The sequence below is a fragment of the Bombina bombina genome, chromosome 5, assembly GCF_027579735.1.
Source record: "Bombina bombina isolate aBomBom1 chromosome 5, aBomBom1.pri, whole genome shotgun sequence".
NCBI classification, from domain to species: Eukaryota; Metazoa; Chordata; class Amphibia; order Anura; family Bombinatoridae; genus Bombina; species Bombina bombina.
Genome location: NC_069503.1, coordinates 91,158,109 through 91,177,706, shown reverse-complemented (window position 1 = coordinate 91,177,706; position 19,598 = coordinate 91,158,109). Strand labels below are relative to the sequence as shown.

General features: G+C 38.2%; 1 protein-coding gene across 1 annotated transcript in view; it reads right to left on the bottom strand.

Moving 5' to 3' along the window:
* Positions 1-19,598, bottom strand: part of LOC128661347 (zinc finger protein 850-like) — a 396,731-nt gene that overhangs the window by 149,851 nt on the left and 227,282 nt on the right. The window contains exon 5 of the mRNA XM_053715611.1: positions 10,843-10,933. Within this exon, the coding sequence (XP_053571586.1) occupies positions 10,843-10,933 (91 nt within the window). The remainder of the gene's footprint in view (positions 1-10,842; positions 10,934-19,598) is intronic.

The window sequence follows — 19,598 nt, the reverse complement described above, 5'->3', positions numbered from 1 at the left end:
AGTTCTTAATGTACTGCTGAAAATGTTTGTAGAGATGGGGGTTCCAGTGGGTTGGTGTTACTTGAATCTTTCCCAATTGTGACAGCGATAGAACTATGGGGGAAAGAATTGGCTAACAAAAGCATTTTGTTCCAGTCTGACATAGAGGAGGTGTAATTGTATTAAATAACCTATCAGCATCTTCCCCTCAGGCCATAGCATTCCTGCAGCCTCTAGTTTTAAAATGTTTAGAGCATAATAAAAGTTATAAACACATACCAGCAGTTAAGAATGTCGTAGCTGATGCTTTATCAAGGTTTAAATGGGAGGCCTTTAGGAAGCTCGCACCCAATGCGGCGCAGAAAAGTAAGGATTGCCCCATTTATCTTTGGCAGATTGGGGGCAATTAGAGGTAATCAATGGTTTGGTCAGACAATCATTGACAACACGGACATGGACTGCATATAATAAATATTGGAAAGAGTGGAAGGATTTGTAAGAGGTAAAAAGGGATATTTTTTGACAATTTGGTATAACCTAGGCACGCAGGTATCAAGAAAGGCAACTTAAGCACTGTAATGGCAAGAATCACCTTCTTTGCGCAGCTGTTGGAGAAAGTGGATGTGACAAAAAAGATTCCTGGTTAGAAAAATGGTTAGAGGTTGGTCAGCAGAGAGATTGGAAATCTTAGAAAAAATTTTAAGCAAGGTTCGTACTGCTGGTTTTGAGACTACATGCACTGGGCAGCTTCACCCACAGCTGCAACTAGACATGTGCGGTTCGTTTCGGATTTATTCGGAAATTCGGTAAATTCGGAGATTCGGATCGATTCGGATTTCCGAATTAAAATACTTCCGAATCTACCGAATGAATCCGAAATAGCTGCCCTATCTCCGAATAAACCTGAATTAGCTCAGTAAAATTCGGCATTTCCCCATAGGAAACAATGGGAGTTTCGGCTGAAAAAAAAACCTAACACCGCAGCTCGATTGTTTCCTATGGGGAAACACTAAGTCTGCACCTAACACCCTAACATGTACCCCGAGTCTCTAAACACCCCTAATCTGACACTTATTAACCCCTAATCTGCCGCCCCCGCTATCGCTGACACCTGCATTATTTTATTAACCCCTAATCTGCCGACCGAATATCGCCGCCACCTACATTATAACTATTAACCCCTAATCTGCTGTCCCTAACACCGCCGACCCCTACATTATAGTTATTAACCCCTAATCTGCCCCCCCCAACGTCGCCGCAATCTAACTACAAGTATTAACCCCTAATCTGCCGACCCGATATCGCCGCCGCCTACATTATAGCTATTAACCCCTAATCTGCTGTCCCTAACACCGCCGACCCCTACATTATAGTTATTAACCCCTAATCTGCCCCCCCCCCACTGTCGCCGCAATCTAACTACAAGTATTAACCCCTAATCTGCCGACCCGATATCGCCGCCGCCTACATTATAGCTATTAACCCCTAATCTGCTGTCCCTAACACCGCTGACCCCTACATTATAGTTATTAACCCCTAATCTGCCCCCCCAACGTTGCCGCAATCTAACTACAAGTATTAACCCCTAATCTGCCGACCGCAAATCGCCGCCACTATAATAAACGTATTAACCCCTAAACCGCCGCACTCCCGCCTCGCAAACACTATAATACATTTTATTAACCCCTAATCTGCCCTCCCTAACATCGCCGCCACCTACCTACAATTATTAACCCCTAATCTCCTGCCCACAACGTCGCCGCTACTATAATAAGGTTATTAACCCCTAAACCTAAGTCTAACCCTAACACTAACACCCCCTAACTTAAATATAATTTAAATAAAACGAAAAAAATTTACTATAGTTAAATAAATTAATCCTATTTAAAACTAAAGACTTACCTGTAAAATAAACCCTAAGATAGCTGCAATATAACTAATAGTTACATTGTAGCTATTTTAGGATTTATATTTATTTTACAGGCAACTTTGTATTTATTTTAGCTAGGTACAATAGTTATTAAATAGTTAATAACTATTTAATAACTACCTAGCTAAAATAAATACAAATTTACCTGTAAAATAAATCCTAACCTAAGTTACAATTACACCTAACACTACACTATAATTAAATAAATGAATCCTATTTAAAACTAAATACTTACCTGTAAAATAAACCCTAATATAGCTGCAATATAACTAATAGTTACATTGTAGCTATTTTAGCATTTATATTTATTTTACAGGCAACTTTGTATTTATTTTAACTAGGTACAATAGCTATTAAATAGTTATTGACTAATTAATAGCTACCTAGTTAAAATAATTACAAAATTACCTGTAAAATAAATCCTAACCTAAGTTACAATTAAACCTAACACTACACTATCATTAAATAAATTAACTACAAGTACCTACAATTATCTACAATTAAATAAACTAAAGTACAAAAAACCCCCCATTAAATTACAAAAAAAAACCAAACACTAAATTACAAAAAATAAAAAAATATTACAAGAATTTTAAACTAATTACACCTAATCTAAGCTCCCTAATAAAACAACAAAGCCCCCCAAAATAAAAAAAAAATGCCCTACCCTATACTAAATTACAAAAGTTAACAGCTCTATTACCTTACCAACCCTTAAAAGGGCCTTTTGCGGGGCATGCCCCAAAGAAAACAGCTCTTTTGCCTGTAAAAAAAAACACAATACCCCCCCCCACATTACAACCCACCACCCACATACCCCTACTCTAACCCAAACCCCCCTTAAATAAACCTAACACTACCCCCCTGAAGATCTCCCTACCTTGAGTCGTGTTCACTCAGCCGGGCCGAAGTCTTCATCCGATGGGGCAGAAGAGGACATCCAGACCGGCAGAAGTCTTCATCCAAGCGGGGCAAGAAGAGGTCTTCCATCCATCATACAAGTACCAAAATACAAACAAACACTAAATTACCAAAAATAATAAAATATTACAATAATTTTAAACTAATTACACCTAATCTAAGCCCCCTACTAGCTATTAATATAGCTACAATATAACTAATAGTTACATTGTAGCTATTTTAGGATTTATATTTATTTTACAGGCAACTTTGTATTTATTTTAACTAGGTACAATAGTTATTAAATAGTTAATAACTATTTAATAACTACCTAGCTAAAATAAATACAAATTTACCTGTAAAATAAATCTTAACCTAAGTTACAATTACACCTAACACTACACTATAATTAAATAAATGAATCCTATTTAAAACTAAATACTTACCTGTAAAATAAACCCTAATGTAGCTGCAATATAACTAATAGTTACATTGTAGCTATTTTAGCATTTATATTTATTTTACAGGCAACTTTGTATTTATTTTAACTAGGTACAATAGCTATTAAATAGTTATTGACTAATTAATAGCTACCTAGTTAAAATAATTACAAAATTACCTGTAAAATAAATCCTAACCTAAGTTACAATTAAACCTAACACTACACTATCATTAAATAAATTAACTACAAGTACCTACAATTAAATACAATTAAATAAACTAAACTAAAGTACAAAAAACCCCCCACTAAATTACAAAAAATAAAAAAATATTACAAGAATTTTAAACTAATTACACCTAATCTAAGCCCCCTAATAAAATAACAAAGCCCCCCAAAATAAAAAAAATGCCCTACCCTATACTAAATTACAAAAGTTAACAGCTCTATTACCTTACCAGCCCTTAAAAGGGCCTTTTGCGGGGCATGCCCCAAAGAAAACAGCTCTTTTGCCTGTAAAAAAAAACACAATACCCCCCCCCACATTACAACCCACCACCCACATACCCCTACTCTAACCCAAACCCCCCTTAAATAAACCTAACACTACCCCCCTGAAGATCTCCCTACCTTGAGTCGTGTTCACTCAGCCGGGCCGAAGTCTTCATCCGATGGGGCAGAAGAGGACATCCAGACCGGCAGAAGTCTTCATCCAAGCGGGGCAAGAAGAGGTCTTCCATCCATCATACAAGTACCAAAATACAAACAAACACTAAATTACCAAAAATAATAAAATATTACAATAATTTTAAACTAATTACACCTAATCTAAGCCCCCTACTAGCTATTAATATAGCTACAATATAACTAATAGTTACATTGTAGCTATTTTAGGATTTATATTTATTTTACAGGCAACTTTGTATTTATTTTAACTAGGTACAATAGTTATTAAATAGTTAATAACTATTTAATAACTACCTAGCTAAAATAAATACAAATTTACCTGTAAAATAAATCTTAACCTAAGTTACAATTACACCTAACACTACACTATAATTAAATAAATGAATCCTATTTAAAACTAAATACTTACCTGTAAAATAAACCCTAATGTAGCTGCAATATAACTAATAGTTACATTGTAGCTATTTTAGCATTTATATTTATTTTACAGGCAACTTTGAATTTATTTTAACTAGGTACAATAGCTATTAAATAGTTATTGACTAATTAATAGCTACCTAGTTAAAATAATTACAAAATTACCTGTAAAATAAATCCTAACCTAAGTTACAATTAAACCTAACACTACACTATCATTAAATAAATTAACTACAAGTACCTACAATTAAATACAATTAAATAAACTAAACTAAAGTACAAAAAACCCCCCACTAAATTACAAAAAATAAAAAAATATTACAAGAATTTTAAACTAATTACACCTAATCTAAGCCCCCTAATAAAATAACAAAGCCCCCCAAAATAAAAAAAATGCCCTACCCTATACTAAATTACAAAAGTTAACAGCTCTATTACCTTACCAGCCCTTAAAAGGGCCTTTTGCGGGGCATGCCCCAAAGAAAACAGCTCTTTTGCCTGTAAAATAAACCACAATACCCCCCCCACATTACAACCCACCACCCACATACCCCTACTCTAACCCAAACCCCCCTTAAATAAACCTAACACTACCCCCCTGAAGATCTCCCTACCTTGAGTTGTGTTCACCCAGCCGGGCCGAAGTCTTCATCCGATGGGGCAGAAGAGGACATCCAGACCGGCAGAAGTCTTCATCCAAGCGGGGCAAGAAGATGTCTTCCATCCATCAGAAAAGTACCAAAAAACAAACAAACACTAAATTACCAAAAATAATAAAATATTACAATAATTTTAAACTAATTACACCTAATCTAATCCCCCTACTAGCTATTAATATAGCTACAATATAACTAATAGTTACATTGTAGCTATTTTAGGATTTATATTTATTTTACAGGCAACTTTGTATTTATTTTAACTAGGTACAATAGTTATTAAATAGTTAATAACTATTTAATAACTACCTAGCTAAAATAAATACAAATTTACCTGTAAAATAAATCCTAACCTAAGTTACAATTACACCTAACACTACACTATCATTAAATTAATTAAATAAATGAATCCTATTTAAAACTAAATACTTACCTGTAAAATAAACCCTAATATAGCTACAATATAACTAATAGTTACATTGTAGCTATTTTAGGATTTATATTTATTTTACAGGCAACTTTGTATTTATTTTAACTAGGTACAATAGCTATTAAATATATATGTACTGTTTAATAGCTGCCTAGTTAAAATAATTACAAAATTACCTGTAAAATAAATCCTAACCTAAGTTACAATTAAACCTAACACTACACTATCATGAAATACATTAAATAAATTAACTACAAGTACCTACAATTAAATACAATGAAATAAACTAAACTAAAGTACAAAAAAACAAACACTAAATTACAAAAAATAAAAAAAATTACAAGAATTTTAAACTAATTACACCTAATCTAAGCCCCCTAATAAAATAACAAAGCCCCCCAAAATAAAAAAATGCCCTACCCTATACTAAGTTACAAAAGTTAACAGCTCTATTACCTTACCAGCCCTTAAAAGGGCCTTTTGCGGGGGCATGCCCCAAAGAAAACAGCTCTTTTGCCTGTAAAAAAAAACACAATACCCCCCCCACATTACAACCCACCACCCACATACCCCTACTCTAACCCAAACCCCCCTTAAATAAACCTAACACTACCCTCCTGAAGATCTCCCTACCGTGTCTTCACCCAGCGGGCCAAAGTCTTCATCCGATGGGGCAGAAGAGGACATCCAAACCAGCAGAAGTCTTCATCCAAGCGGGGCAAGAAGAGGTCTTCCATCAATCAGTGGATGACGTCACTTAAAGGTACAGTCATTGAGTCGTCGGATCAAGAAAGAAGAGGATGCTCTGCGTCGGATGTCTCTTCAGGATGCTGCCGCTCCGCTCCGGATGGATGAACAGAGAAGATGCCGCCTGGATCAAGACTTCTGATGGATGGAAGACCTCTTCTTGCCCCGCTTGGATGAAGACTTCTGCCGGTCTGGATGTCCTCTTCTGCCCCATCGGATGAAGACTTCGGCCCGCTGGGTGAAGACACGGTAGGGAGATCTTCAAGGGGGTAGTGTTAGGTTTATTTAAGGGGTGGTTGGGTTAGAGTAGGGGTATGTGGGTGGTGGGTTGTAATGTGGGGGGGGGGTATTGTGTTTTTTTTTACAGGCAAAAGAGCTGTTTTTTTGGGGCATGCCCCCGCAAAAGGCCCTTTTAAGGGCTGGTAAGGTAATAGAGCTGTTAACTTTTGTAATTTAGTATAGGGTAGGGCATTTTTTTTTATTTTGGGGGGCTTTGTTATTTTATTAGGGGGCTTAGATTAGGTGTAATTAGTTTAAAATTCTTGTAATATTTTTTTATTTTTTGTAATTTAGTGTTTGTTTTTTTGTACTTTAGTTTAGTTTATTTCATTGTATTTAATTGTAGGTACTTGTAGTTAATTTATTTAATTTATTTCATGATAGTGTAGTGTTAGGTTTAATTGTAACTTAGGTTAGGATTTATTTTACAGGTAATTTTGTAATTATTTTAACTAGGTAGCTATTAAACAGTAAATATCTATTTAATAGCTATTTTACCTAGTTAAAATAAATACAAAGTTGCCTGTAAAATAAATATAAATGCTAAAATAGCTACAATGTAACTATTAGTTATATTGCAGCTATATTAGGGTTTATTTTACAGGTAAGTCTTTAGTTTTATATAGGATTCATTTATTTAGTTAATTTAATGATAGTGTAGTGTTAGGTGTAATTGTAACTTAGGTTAGGATTTATTTTACAGGTAAATTTATATTTATTTTAGCTAGGTAGTTATTAAATAGTTATTAAATATTTAATAACTATTGTACCTAGTTAAAATAAATACAAAGTTGCCTGTAAAATAAATATAAATCCTAAAATAGCTACAATGTAACTATTAGTTATATTGTAGCTATATTAATAGCTAGTAGGGGGCTTAGATTAGGTGTAATTAGTTTAAAATTATTGTAATATTTTATTATTTTTTGTAATTTAGTGTTTGTTTGTTTTTTGGTACTTTTCTGATGGATGGAAGACCTCTTCTTGCCCCGCTTGGATGAAGACTTCTGCCGGTCTGGATGTCCTCTTCTGCCCCATCGGATGAAGACTTCGGCCCGGCTGGGTGAACACGACTCAAGGTAGGGAGATCTTCAGGGGGGTAGTGTTAGGTTTATTTAATGGGGGTTTGGGTTAGAGTAGGGGTATGTGGGTGGTGGGTTGTAATGTGTGGGGGGGTATTGTGGGTTTTTTTTACAGGCAAAAGAGCTGTTTTCTTTGGGGCATGCCCCCGCAAAAGGCCCTTTTAAGGGCTGGTAAGGTAATAGAGCTGTTAACTTTTGTAATTTAGTATAGGGTAGGGCATTTTTTTATTTTGGGGGGCTTTGTTAGTTTATTAGGGGGCTTAGATTAGGTGTAATTAGTTTAAAATTCTTGTAATTGTTTTTATTTTTTGTAATTTAGTGGGGGTTTGTCAGGAATCCACTCCATGATTTCTCTCTCACCTAAACTTACCTGCTCAGCTACACCACTCCCCTATTTAAGGCTTCTGTGCACATTAAACAGGTGCTTAGTTATTGTTGATTCCAGCTAGATACTACGCCAATCTTCCTGTGTTTTGCATTACTCAGGATCAAGCAAGCTTTACTCCATTTACAGGATTACAGAGTATTTAATTCCTGTTTCAAACACCAAAAGCGCAAGTGATTTTGTGTGACAAACCTCTGCAGCACTGACCGCAGCTACAAGCAGCTGGTATCAAATACAGCAGTGAACCACTGCAAGGCATAACTGAATTCCCTCAATTCTCAGGGAACAACTCCAGCATTTCTACATATCTATACCCCGGATTTCTAACCACCATCTAGAGAAACAGAATCAGGACTTACTTTAAAGAAAAGACTCCGGTTGTTCACGGAACTTAGCCACGCCCACCAGGCTCCGTGTTAGCTACTTCAGGATTATACACCCAGAGCTCTGAGGTAACTTGCTATTTAACATCCACTGTTTCCCTGCTTGTACGTTGCTGTTGTACTATAACTATTCAGAACAACTCCGGTAACGGACTCCAGTTACGCCCCTTAAGGGTGGGTCTAAAGTGAGACGCTGTCACTCAGAACACACAGACTGAACAGAGACGCAGGTAAAGCTGCAGCATCTAACCTCTTAGCTACAATTTGTGCAGTCTCTTCCTGAATACTTTTTGCATACTACGCCACTTACTCTAATCCTGTCTGCCATACAGTGAACTTTGCAGAACTTATTGCTTTGTAAATATTGTGAACTCAGAACAAACACATAACACTGCTGACAACTTAAGTCACAGTAACTCCTGGGTTGTTAACTGGACACTCAAGTTAATACAACTATTATTTTGATTCAAAACAAAATTCACTACAAGTCATTCTGGGCATATAACTTATATTAGCACAGAGACTCAAGTGATACATTCCATCATTTAAGGAGTTTGATCTACAGTTGTGATTCCCTAAACTCTAAGCAAGATATTTCTCACATATCTGACATAATAACTAAGCCTCATATATGGATCCAGTAGATCTTCCTCAAGTGGTCTATAACCTCTCACAAAGAGTGGACCAACTCAGCCAGGGCTTAAGAGAACTCCAAGTGGAGAATTAAACCCTGCGCAAAGTAATTAAAGACACAGCTCCCACTAAGATCCAAACTGTTGAACATTCACCTGAACCCTCGGTGTCCCCTCCGGATCTTTTTTATGGGGATAGGAGTCAGTATCGTCACTACAAGAATGCCTGCCTTTTAATGTTCCATCTTAAACCCAGGACATATCCGAATGATAACATCAAGGTCCTCACTTTGATTTCTTATCTCCGTGCAGAACCCAGGGTTTGGGCTGATAACTTGTATGAAACACATAATCCAGTCCTAAGCTCTCTTAACTCCTTCCTCACAGCAATGGATGAATTCTACTCAGACACCAACCTCCAACTCAACGCTGAAGGAAAAATGAGAAAGTTAAAACAAGGGACAAGAACTGTTGAACTATATATAACGGAATTTAAACAGTTCGCCACGGATTCACAATGGAACGAAATAGCATTGAGGAACCAGTTCAGACTGGGTCTCTCTGAGTCCCTCAAGGATGAACTCGCCAGAGTGGTTCTACCCGAAAACTTAGAGACACTCATGAAATTGAGTATGCAAATAGACCGAAGACTTCGTGAAAGGAAGAGCGAACGTCATAATCTTGATGTGGTTTTCAAGAAACCCTCCTATACTCCACAAGCACCACCCATACCTACTCCAAAACAGGTTGAAGCCATGGACATTGGCTTCATTCGTGGTCCTCTAACTGCTGAAGAACGTTCCAGACGCAGAAATAAAGGGTTATGTATGTACTGCGGATTAGAGAATCACACCGTCAGAGATTGTCCTTCTCTTGAAAGGAATAAATCCCGTAAGTGCTCATCTAATATAACCTCTCTAATTGTTCATAATAAACCAACTCACTGTAGTCTATTACTCTCTTTACAGTGGGAGCGAAAGCTACTGAAGAAAGAAGCAATCGTTGACACAGGAGCTCAGGGCAATTATATAGATCACTCACTTGTAACTCTAAATAAAATACCACTAATTAAAAAATTGAATCCTGTGTCTATTCGTGTAGTTGATGGTTCAGAAATCTCCTCAGGTCCCATCACTCACCACACCATCCCTATTCTCGTTACAATACAGGGTTCACATCAAGAATTAATAACTTTTGATGTAATACTCTCCCCTCTATTTCCTATTGTTCTGGGGTTACATTGGCTTCAATTGCATGAACCTTCAATAAATTGGAAAACTTTGCATTTCACTTTGGATTCAACATATTGCAAGCAATCTTGTTACCAACACTCTTCTATTCCTCTGTTACAGATTAATGATGTACAACCTGAACCTGATATACCCCTTATCCCAGAAGTCTACTCCAAGTTTATTGAAGTCTTTAGCAAAAAAGAGGCAGAGACGTTGCCACCACATCGCTCTTACGACTGTCCTATAGATCTAAAACCGGGACCACACCACCCTGCGGACGTCTCTACCCTCTCAATAAACATGAATTGGACCACCTCAAGGAGTACTTGGAGGAAAACCTAAGAAAAGGCTTTATACGTCCTTCCGTATCATCTGCTGCCGCCGGAATATTTTTCGTGAGAAATAAGGACCAGTCTCTTCGTCCAATAATAGACTATAGAGAACTGAACAACATCACCAAGAAGAACAGGTACCCTTTGCCACTCATCCCTGAACTGATTGAAAGACTTCAAGATGCAAAGATATACACAAAGTTAGACTTGCGAGGAGCCTATAACTTGATTCGCATCAGAGAGGGGGATGAGTGGCTCACTGCATTTAGGACAAGATATGGCCTGTATGAATATCTAGTCATGCCCTTTGGCTTAACAAATGCACCAGCAACCTTCCAATTCTTCATCAACGATGTCTTTAGAGATCTTCTGGATATCTGTGTCGTGGTATACCTCGACGACATCTTGATCTACTCCTCCACCCTAGAAGATCACATAAAGCATGTCAGTTGGGTTTTATCCCGCCTACAAGTCCATCGTTTATATGCGAAGGCTGAAAAGTGCTTATTCCATACTCAAGACATCACATTTCTTGGATACCGCATTAGTCCTAGAGGTATACAGATGCAACAAGACAAAGTTGATGCAGTTAAACTCTGGCCTCAACCCACAACCAGGAAACAACTACAACAGTTTTTGGGATTCAGTAACTATTATAGAAAATTTATTAAAAATTATTCTAAAATAGTAAAACCTCTTACAAGACTAACCAGCTCCAACATACCCTATAGATGGAATGATCAGGCTAACCAGACCTTCCATTTTCTTAAGGAGTCATTCACTTCAGCCCCTATATTAAGTTTCCCAGATTCAACTCTCCCATACATTTTGGAAGTAGACTCATCAGAATACGCCTTGGGTGCAGTCCTATCCCAACGAAAATCCTTAAACTCACCTCTTCATCCAGTTGCCTTTTTCTCAAACACTTTATCTCCTGCAGAGATGAATTATCCCATTGGGGAAAAAGAACTGCTTGCTATTAAAAGGGCCTTCGAACATTGGAGACACCTTTTAGAGGGGACCAAAGATCCGATTATTATTTACACTGATCACCGCAATCTTGAGTACCTGCAAAAAAACAAGTCACTCTCAAGTAGACAAGTCAGGTGGAACCTTTACTTCAGTCGCTTCAATTACCAGATTATCTATAGACCTGGATCACGGAATGGAAAAGCGGACGCACTCTCAAGATTAATAGACAAGCCACCTTCTTCTTCTCCACCCACTTCGATAATTCCTCCTGATAGATTCCTTGGAGCAATGATGGTTTCAAAAAGTGACATCCAAACAGCACTTAAATCTGATAAGCAGATACCATACAACAAAGTCTCCTTCAACAAGGATCTATATTTCCATGGCACCAGACTATACATTCCAGGATCACTTAGGAGTCTACTGATAAGAGAATTCCATGAACCACCTCTTTCAGGACATCCAGGAATCCAACGAACTCTGGAACTCTTACAAAGATACTATTGGTGGCCAAACATGCTCATCACAGTACAGGATTATATAAAGTCTTGTAAGATTTGTACTGTTTCAAAGGCAGAGAAGAAACCTCCATACGGCTTTCTAATGCCTTTGCCCATTCCAAACTCTCCGTGGAACCATTTAGGAATGGACTTCATAGTCGATCTACCTCTCAGTTCTGGGAAAAATACCATCCTAGTTATTACAGATCTTCTAACTAAGATGGCACATTTTATTCCTTTCCATAAGATCCCCTCATCTTCTGAAACTGCTCAACTTTTCCTGGATAATGTAGTACGTCTTCATGGTCTACCCTCCATCTTGACAACTGATAGGGGAAGTCAGTTTACCTCCCGTTTTTGGAAACATCTCACCACAGCCTTACAAATTGATCATCGATTAACTACCTCCTATCACCCGCAGACAAACGGTCAGTCAGAAAGAATCAATCATTGGTTAGAGCAGTATTTAAGATGCTACTGTGCTTTTCACCAACAGGACTGGTACAAATTTCTAAGTATGGCTGAATTCTCCTACAATAACACTTTAAACTCTTCTTCTCAAATGACACCTTTTTATGCTAATTATGTATATCATCCTCGTTTATCGTTTAACTATTCTGGTGTTGAAGACATACCCTCCGTAGATGACTTACTACATAAATTGACGGAAAACTATCTGCTACTGAAGAAGAACATACAACAGGCTCAGGCTTCCCAAAAGCGGTTCTACGATCTTAGAAGAAGACCTTCTCCTAGATACTCTGTAGGTGACAGGGTTTGGCTTTCCACTAAATTCTTGCGTCTCCAGGTACCTAGCAAAAAGCTTGCCACTCTTTTCATCGGACCATTCCCGATTTCGAAAATCATAAATGAGAACGCTGTGGTTCTGGAACTTCCACCTAGCCTTAAAATTCACCCTTCATTCCATGTATCCCTCCTAAAACCTGTTGCAACTTTGGACAAAATTGAACAAGTGCTTCCTCCGGCATCTACCATCCTGGATGTGGACTCCTTTGAAGTGCATGATATTTTAGATTCCAGAATTGCCAGTGGGATTCTCCAGTATCTCATTCGCTGGAAGGGGTTTTCACCTGAGGATGACACCTGGGAGCCTTCTACCAATGTTGATGCTCCTAGACTTATAGCTCGCTTTCATAGACGTTACCCTCGCAGACCCAAACCCCAAGCCGAGGGTCGGCTTGCTTGAAGGGGGGGATCTGTCAGGAATCCACTCCATGATTTCTCTCTCACCTAAACTTACCTGCTCAGCTACACCACTCCCCTATTTAAGGCTTCTGTGCACATTAAACAGGTGCTTAGTTATTGTTGATTCCAGCTAGATACTACGCCAATCTTCCTGTGTTTTGCATTACTCAGGATCAAGCAAGCTTTACTCCATTTACAGGATTACAGAGTATTTAATTCCTGTTTCAAACACCAAAAGCGCAAGTGATTTTGTGTGACAAACTTCTGCAGCACTGACCGCAGCTACAAGCAGCTGGTATCAAATACAGCAGTGAACCGCTGCAAGGCATAACTGAATTCCCTCAATTCTCAGGGAACAACTCCAGCATTTCTACATATCTATACCCCGGATTTCTAACCACCATCTAGAGAAACAGAATCAGGACTTACTTTAAAGAAAAGACTCCGGTTGTTCACGGAACTTAGCCACGCCCACCAGGCTCCGTGTTAGCTACTTCAGGATTATACACCCAGAGCTCTGAGGTAACTTGCTATTTAACATCCACTGTTTCCCTGCTTGTACGTTGCTGTTGTACTATAACTATTCAGAACAACTCCGGTAACGGACTCGTTACGCCCCTTAAGGGTGGGTCTAAAGTGAGACGCTGTCACTCAGAACACACAGACTGAACAGAGACGCAGGTAAAGCTGCAGCATCTAACCTCTTAGCTACAATTTGTGCAGTCTCTTCCTGAATACTTTTTGCATACTACGCCACTTACTCTAATCCTTTCTGCCATACAGTGAACTTTGCTGAACTTATTGCTTTGTAAATATTGTGAACTCAGAACTTACTTTATCCTTAAACACATAACACTGCTGACAACTTAAGTCACAGTAACTCCTGGGTTGTTAACTGGACACTCAAGTTAATACAACTATTATTTTGATTCAAAACAAAATTCACTACAAGTCATTCTGGGCATATAACTTATATTAGCACAGAGACTCAAGTGATACATTCCATCATTTAAGGAGTTTGATCTACAGTTGTGATTCCCTAAACTCTAAGCAAGATATTTCTCACATATCTGACAGGGTTTTTTTGTACTTTAGTTTAGTTTATTTAATTGTATTTAATTGTAGGTACTTGTAGTTAATTTATTTATTGATAGTGTAGTGTTAGGTTTAATTGTAACTTAGGTTAGGATTTATTTTACAGGTAATTTTGTAATTATTTTAACTAGGTAGCTATTAAATAGTCAATATCTATTTAATAGCTATTGAACCTAGTTAAAATAAATACAAAGTTGCCTGTAAACTAAATATAAATGCTAAAATAGCTACAATGTAACTATTAGTTATATTGCAGCTATATTAGGGTTTATTTTACAGGTAAGTCTTTAGTTTTATATAGGATTCATTTATTTAATTAATTTAATGATAGTGTAGTGTTAGGTGTAATTGTAACTTAGGTTATGATTTATTTTACAGGTAAATTTGTATTTATTTTAGCTAGGTAGTTATTAAATAGTTATTAACTATTTAATAACTATTGTACCTAGTTAAAATAAATACAAAAGTTGCCTGTAAAATAAATATAAATCCTAAAATAGCTACAATGTAACTATTAGTTATATTGTAGCTATATTAATAGCTAGTAGGGGGCTTAGATTAGGCGTAATTAGTTTAAAATTATTGTAATATTTTATTATTTTTGGTAATTTAGTGTTTGTTTGTATTTTGGTACTTGTATGATGGATGGAAGATCTCTTCTTGCCCCGCTTGGATGAAGACTTCTGCCGGTCTGGATGTACTCTTCTGCCCCATTGGATGAAGACTTCGGCCCGGCTGGGTGAACACGACTCAAGGTAGGGAGATCTTCAGGGGGGTAGTGTTAGGTTTATTTAAGGGGGGTTTGGGTTAGAGTAGGGGTATGTGGGTGGTGGGTTGTAATGTGGGGGGGGGTATTGTGTTTTTTTTTACAGGCAAAAGAGCTGTTTTCTTTGGGGCATGCCCCGCAAAAGGCCCTTTTAAGGGTTGGTAAGGTAATAGAGCTGTTAACTTTTGTAATTTAGTATAGGATAGGGCATTTTTTTTATTTTGGGGGGCTTTGTTATTTTATTAGGGGGCTTAGATTAGGTGTAATTAGTTTAAAATTCTTGTAATATTTTTTTATTTTTTGTAATTTAGTGTTTGATTTTTTTTGTAATTTAGTGTGTTTTTTTTGTACTTTAGTTTATTTAATTGTAGATAATTGTAGGTACTTGTAGTTAATTTATTTAATGATAGTGTAGTGTTAGGTTTAATTGTAACTTAGGTTAGGATTTATTTTACAGGTAATTTTGTAATTATTTTAACTAGGTAGCTATTAATTAGTCAATAACTATTTAATAGCTATTGTACCTAGTTAAAATAAATACAAAGTTGCCTGTAAAATAAATATAAATGCTAAAATAGCTACAATGTAACTATTAGTTATATTGCAGCTATATTAGGGTTTATTTTACAGGTAAGTATTTAGTTTTAAATAGGATTCATTTATTTAATTATAGTGTAGTGTTAGGTGTAATTGTAACTTAGGTTAGGATTTATTTTACAGGTAAATTTGTATTTATTTTAGCTAGGTAGTTATTAAATAGTTATTAACTATTTAATAACTATTGTACCTAGTTAAAATAAATACAAAGTTGCCTGTAAAATAAATATAAATCCTAAAATAGCTACAATGTAACTATTAGTTATATTGCAGCTATCTTAGGGTTTATTTTACAGGTAAGTCTTTAGTTTTAAATAGGATTCATTTATTTAACTATAGTAAATTTATTTTGTTTTATTTAAATTATATTTAAGTTAGGGGGTGTTAGTGTTAGGGTTAGACTTAGGTTTAGGGGTTAATAACCTTATTATAGTAGCGGCGACGTTGTGGGCAGGAGATTAGGGGTTAATAATTGTAGGTAGGTGGCGGCGATGTTAGGGAGGGCAGATTAGGGGTTAATAAAATGTATTATAGTGTTTGCGAGGCGGGAGTGCGGCGGTTTAGGGGTTAATACGTTTATTATAGTGGCAGCGATTTGCGGTCGGCAGATTAGGGGTTAATACTTGTAGTTAGATTGCGGCGACGTTGGGGGGGGCAGATTAGGGGTTAATAACTATAATGTAGGGGTCGGCGGTGTTAGGGACAGCAGATTAGGGGTTAATAGCTATAATGTAGGCGGCGGCGATATCGGGTCGGCAGATTAGGGGTTAATACTTGTAGTTAGATTGCGGCGACGTTGGGGGGGGCAGATTAGGGGTTAATAACTATAATGTAGGGGTCGGCGGTGTTAGGGACAGCAGATTAGGGGTTAATAGCTATAATGTAGGCGGCGGCGATATCGGGTCGGCAGATTAGGGGTTAATACTTGTAGTTAGATTGCGGCGACGTTGGCGGGGGCAGATTAGGGGTTAATAACTATAATGTAGGGGTCGGCGGTGTTAGGGACAGCAGATTAGGGGTTAATAGCTATAATGTAGGCGGCGGCGATATCGGGTCGGCAGATTAGGGGTTAATACTTGTAGTTAGATTGCGGCGACTTTGGGGGGGGCAGATTAGGGGTTAATAACTATAATGTAGGGGTCGGCGGTGTTAGGGACAGCAGATTAGGGGTTAATAGCTATAATGTAGGCGGCGGCGATATCGGGTCGCAGATTAGGGGTTAATACTTGTAGTTAGATTGCAGCGACGTTGGGGGGGGGCAGATTAGGGGTTAATAACTATAATGTAGGGGTCGGCGGTGTTAGGGACAGCAGATTAGGGGTTAATAGCTATAATGTAGGCGGCGGCAATATCGGGTCGGCAGATTAGGGGTTAATACTTGTAGTTAGATTGCGGCGACGTTGGGGGGGCAGATTAGGGGTTAATAACTATAATGTAGGGGTCGGCGATGTTAGGGACAGCAGATTAGGGGTTAATAGTTATAATGTAGGTTGCGGCGATATCCGATCGGCAGATTAGGGGTTAAATAATGTTATTATAGGGTTTTCGATGTCGGGGGGCCTCGGTTTAGTGGTTCATAGGTAGTTTATGGGTGTTAGTGACTTAGTGTACTAAAACATACCGAATTTCGGAACCGAATAGAACCGAATTCAGCCGAATCCGAATAAATCCGGAACGAATTTATTCGGATCCGAATAAATTCGAAACAAATTTATTCAAATTTTGCCGAATCCGATTCGATCTGAACCGAAATTCGAAACGTCCGAATCGATCCGAACCGAAAACAAACCGAATTTTTTAGCCGTGCACATGTCTAGCTGCAACCAGGCAGGGAGCAAACTTAGGTTTTAGTTCTAGAGAAGCAGGAATTAGGTGGATTGGGAAGAGAGGGATGAAATGAAACCAGTTATTGGAGACAGCACAGATCTCTACGAGAAAGTAGGGTCTACCCGATATCTTAGTTATACACCTGGGTGGGAACGACATAGGTTTGGTTCCTTCAATTGAGCTACAGGAGCAGGTAAAATAAGTATTCAGCTGGTTCAAGCTACAATGGGTGGGGACTGAACTAGTCTGGTCTCTGTTTTGGAGGGATAGTGTCACACAGGACGGATGGACATTGAGTGGTGGTCTACCGGTAAAAATAATATGCTCGCCTGCTCTTCAAACCTTGCGTTGTGTTATTTGCTATAGAATCTGCATTCAGACTACTACCTATAAAGCCAAAAAGTTTTGTTTTGATGGGATGCAAATTTGAGGGCAAGTTTTATATTGACAAATATCTGCCTATGGGGTGTGCTATATCTTGTGTGGATTTTGAAATGTCCAGCACTTTTTTGCATTGGCTGGTAGAGAGAAGGGCAGGTGAGAGTAGTATCGTGCATTACCTTGATTACTTCATGGTAGTAGGTAGAAAGGGTACAGGAGAATGTGATAGAGTTCTTAATGTACTGCTGAAAATGTTTGTAGAGATGGGGGTTCCAGTGGGTTGGTGTTACTTGAATCTTTCCCAATTGTGACAGCGATAGAACTATGGGGGAAAGAATTGGCTAACAAAAGCATTTTGTTCCAGTCTGACATAGAGGAGTTGTAATTGTATTAAATAACCTATCAGCATCTTCCCCTCAGGCCATAGCATTCCTGCAGCCTCTAGTTTTAAAATGTTTAGAGCATAATAAAAGTTATAAACACATACCAGCAGTTAAGAATGTCGTAGCTGATGCTTTATCAAGGTTTAAATGGGAGGCCTTTAGGAAGCTCGCACCCAATGCGGCGCAGAAAAGTAAGGATTGCCCCATTTATCTTTGGCAGATTGGGGGCAATTAGAGGTAATCAATGGTTTGGTCAGACAATCATTGACAACACGGACATGGACTGCATATAATAAGTATTGGAAAGAGTGGAAGGATTTGTAAGAGGTAAAAAGGGATATTTTTGGACAATTTGGTATAACCTAGGCACGCAGGTATCAAGAAAGGCAACTTAAGCACTGTAATGGCAAGAATCTCCTTCTTTGCGCAGCTGTTGGAGAAAGTGGATGTGACAAAAAAGATTCCTGGTTAGAAAAATGGTTAGAGGTTGGTCAGCAGAGAGATTGGAAATCTTAGAAAAAATTTTAAGCAAGGTTCGTACTGCTGGTTTTGAGACTACATGCACTGGGCAGCTTCACACACAGCTGCAACCAGGCAGGGAGCAAACTTAGGCCTAGATTTGGAGTTCGGCGGTAGCCGTCAAAACCAGCGTTAGAGGCTCCTAACGCTGGTTTTGGCCGCCCGCTGGTATTTGGAGTCAGTGATTAAAGGGTCTAACGCTCACTTTTCAGCCGTGACTTTTCCATACCGCAGATCCCCCTACGCCATTTGCGTAGCCTATCTTTTCAATGGGATCTTTCTAACGCTGGTATTTAGAGTCGTTTCTGAAGTGAGCGTTAGAGCTCTAACGACAAGATTCCAGCCGCCTGAAAATAGCAGGAGTTAAGAGCTTTCTGGCTAACGCCGGTTCATAAAGCTCTTAACTACTGTACCCTAAAGTACACTAACACCCATAAACTACCTATGTACCCCTAAACCGAGGCCCCCCCACATCGCCGACACTCGATTCAAATTTTTAACCCCTAATCTGCCGACCGCCACCTACTTTATATTTATGTACCCCTAATCTGCTGCCCCTAACCCCGCCGACCCCAGTATTATATTTATTAACCCCTAACCTGCCCCCCACAACATCGCCGCCAGCTACTTAAAATAATTAACCCCTAATCTTCCGACCGCAAAGCGCCGCCACCTACGTTATCCCTATGTACCCCTAATCTGCTACCCCTAACACCGCCGACCCCTATATTATATTTATTAACCCCTAATCTGCCCCCCACAACGTCGCCGACACCTGCCTACACTTATTAACTCCTAATCTGCCGAGCGGACCTGAGCGCTACTACAATAAAGTTATTAAC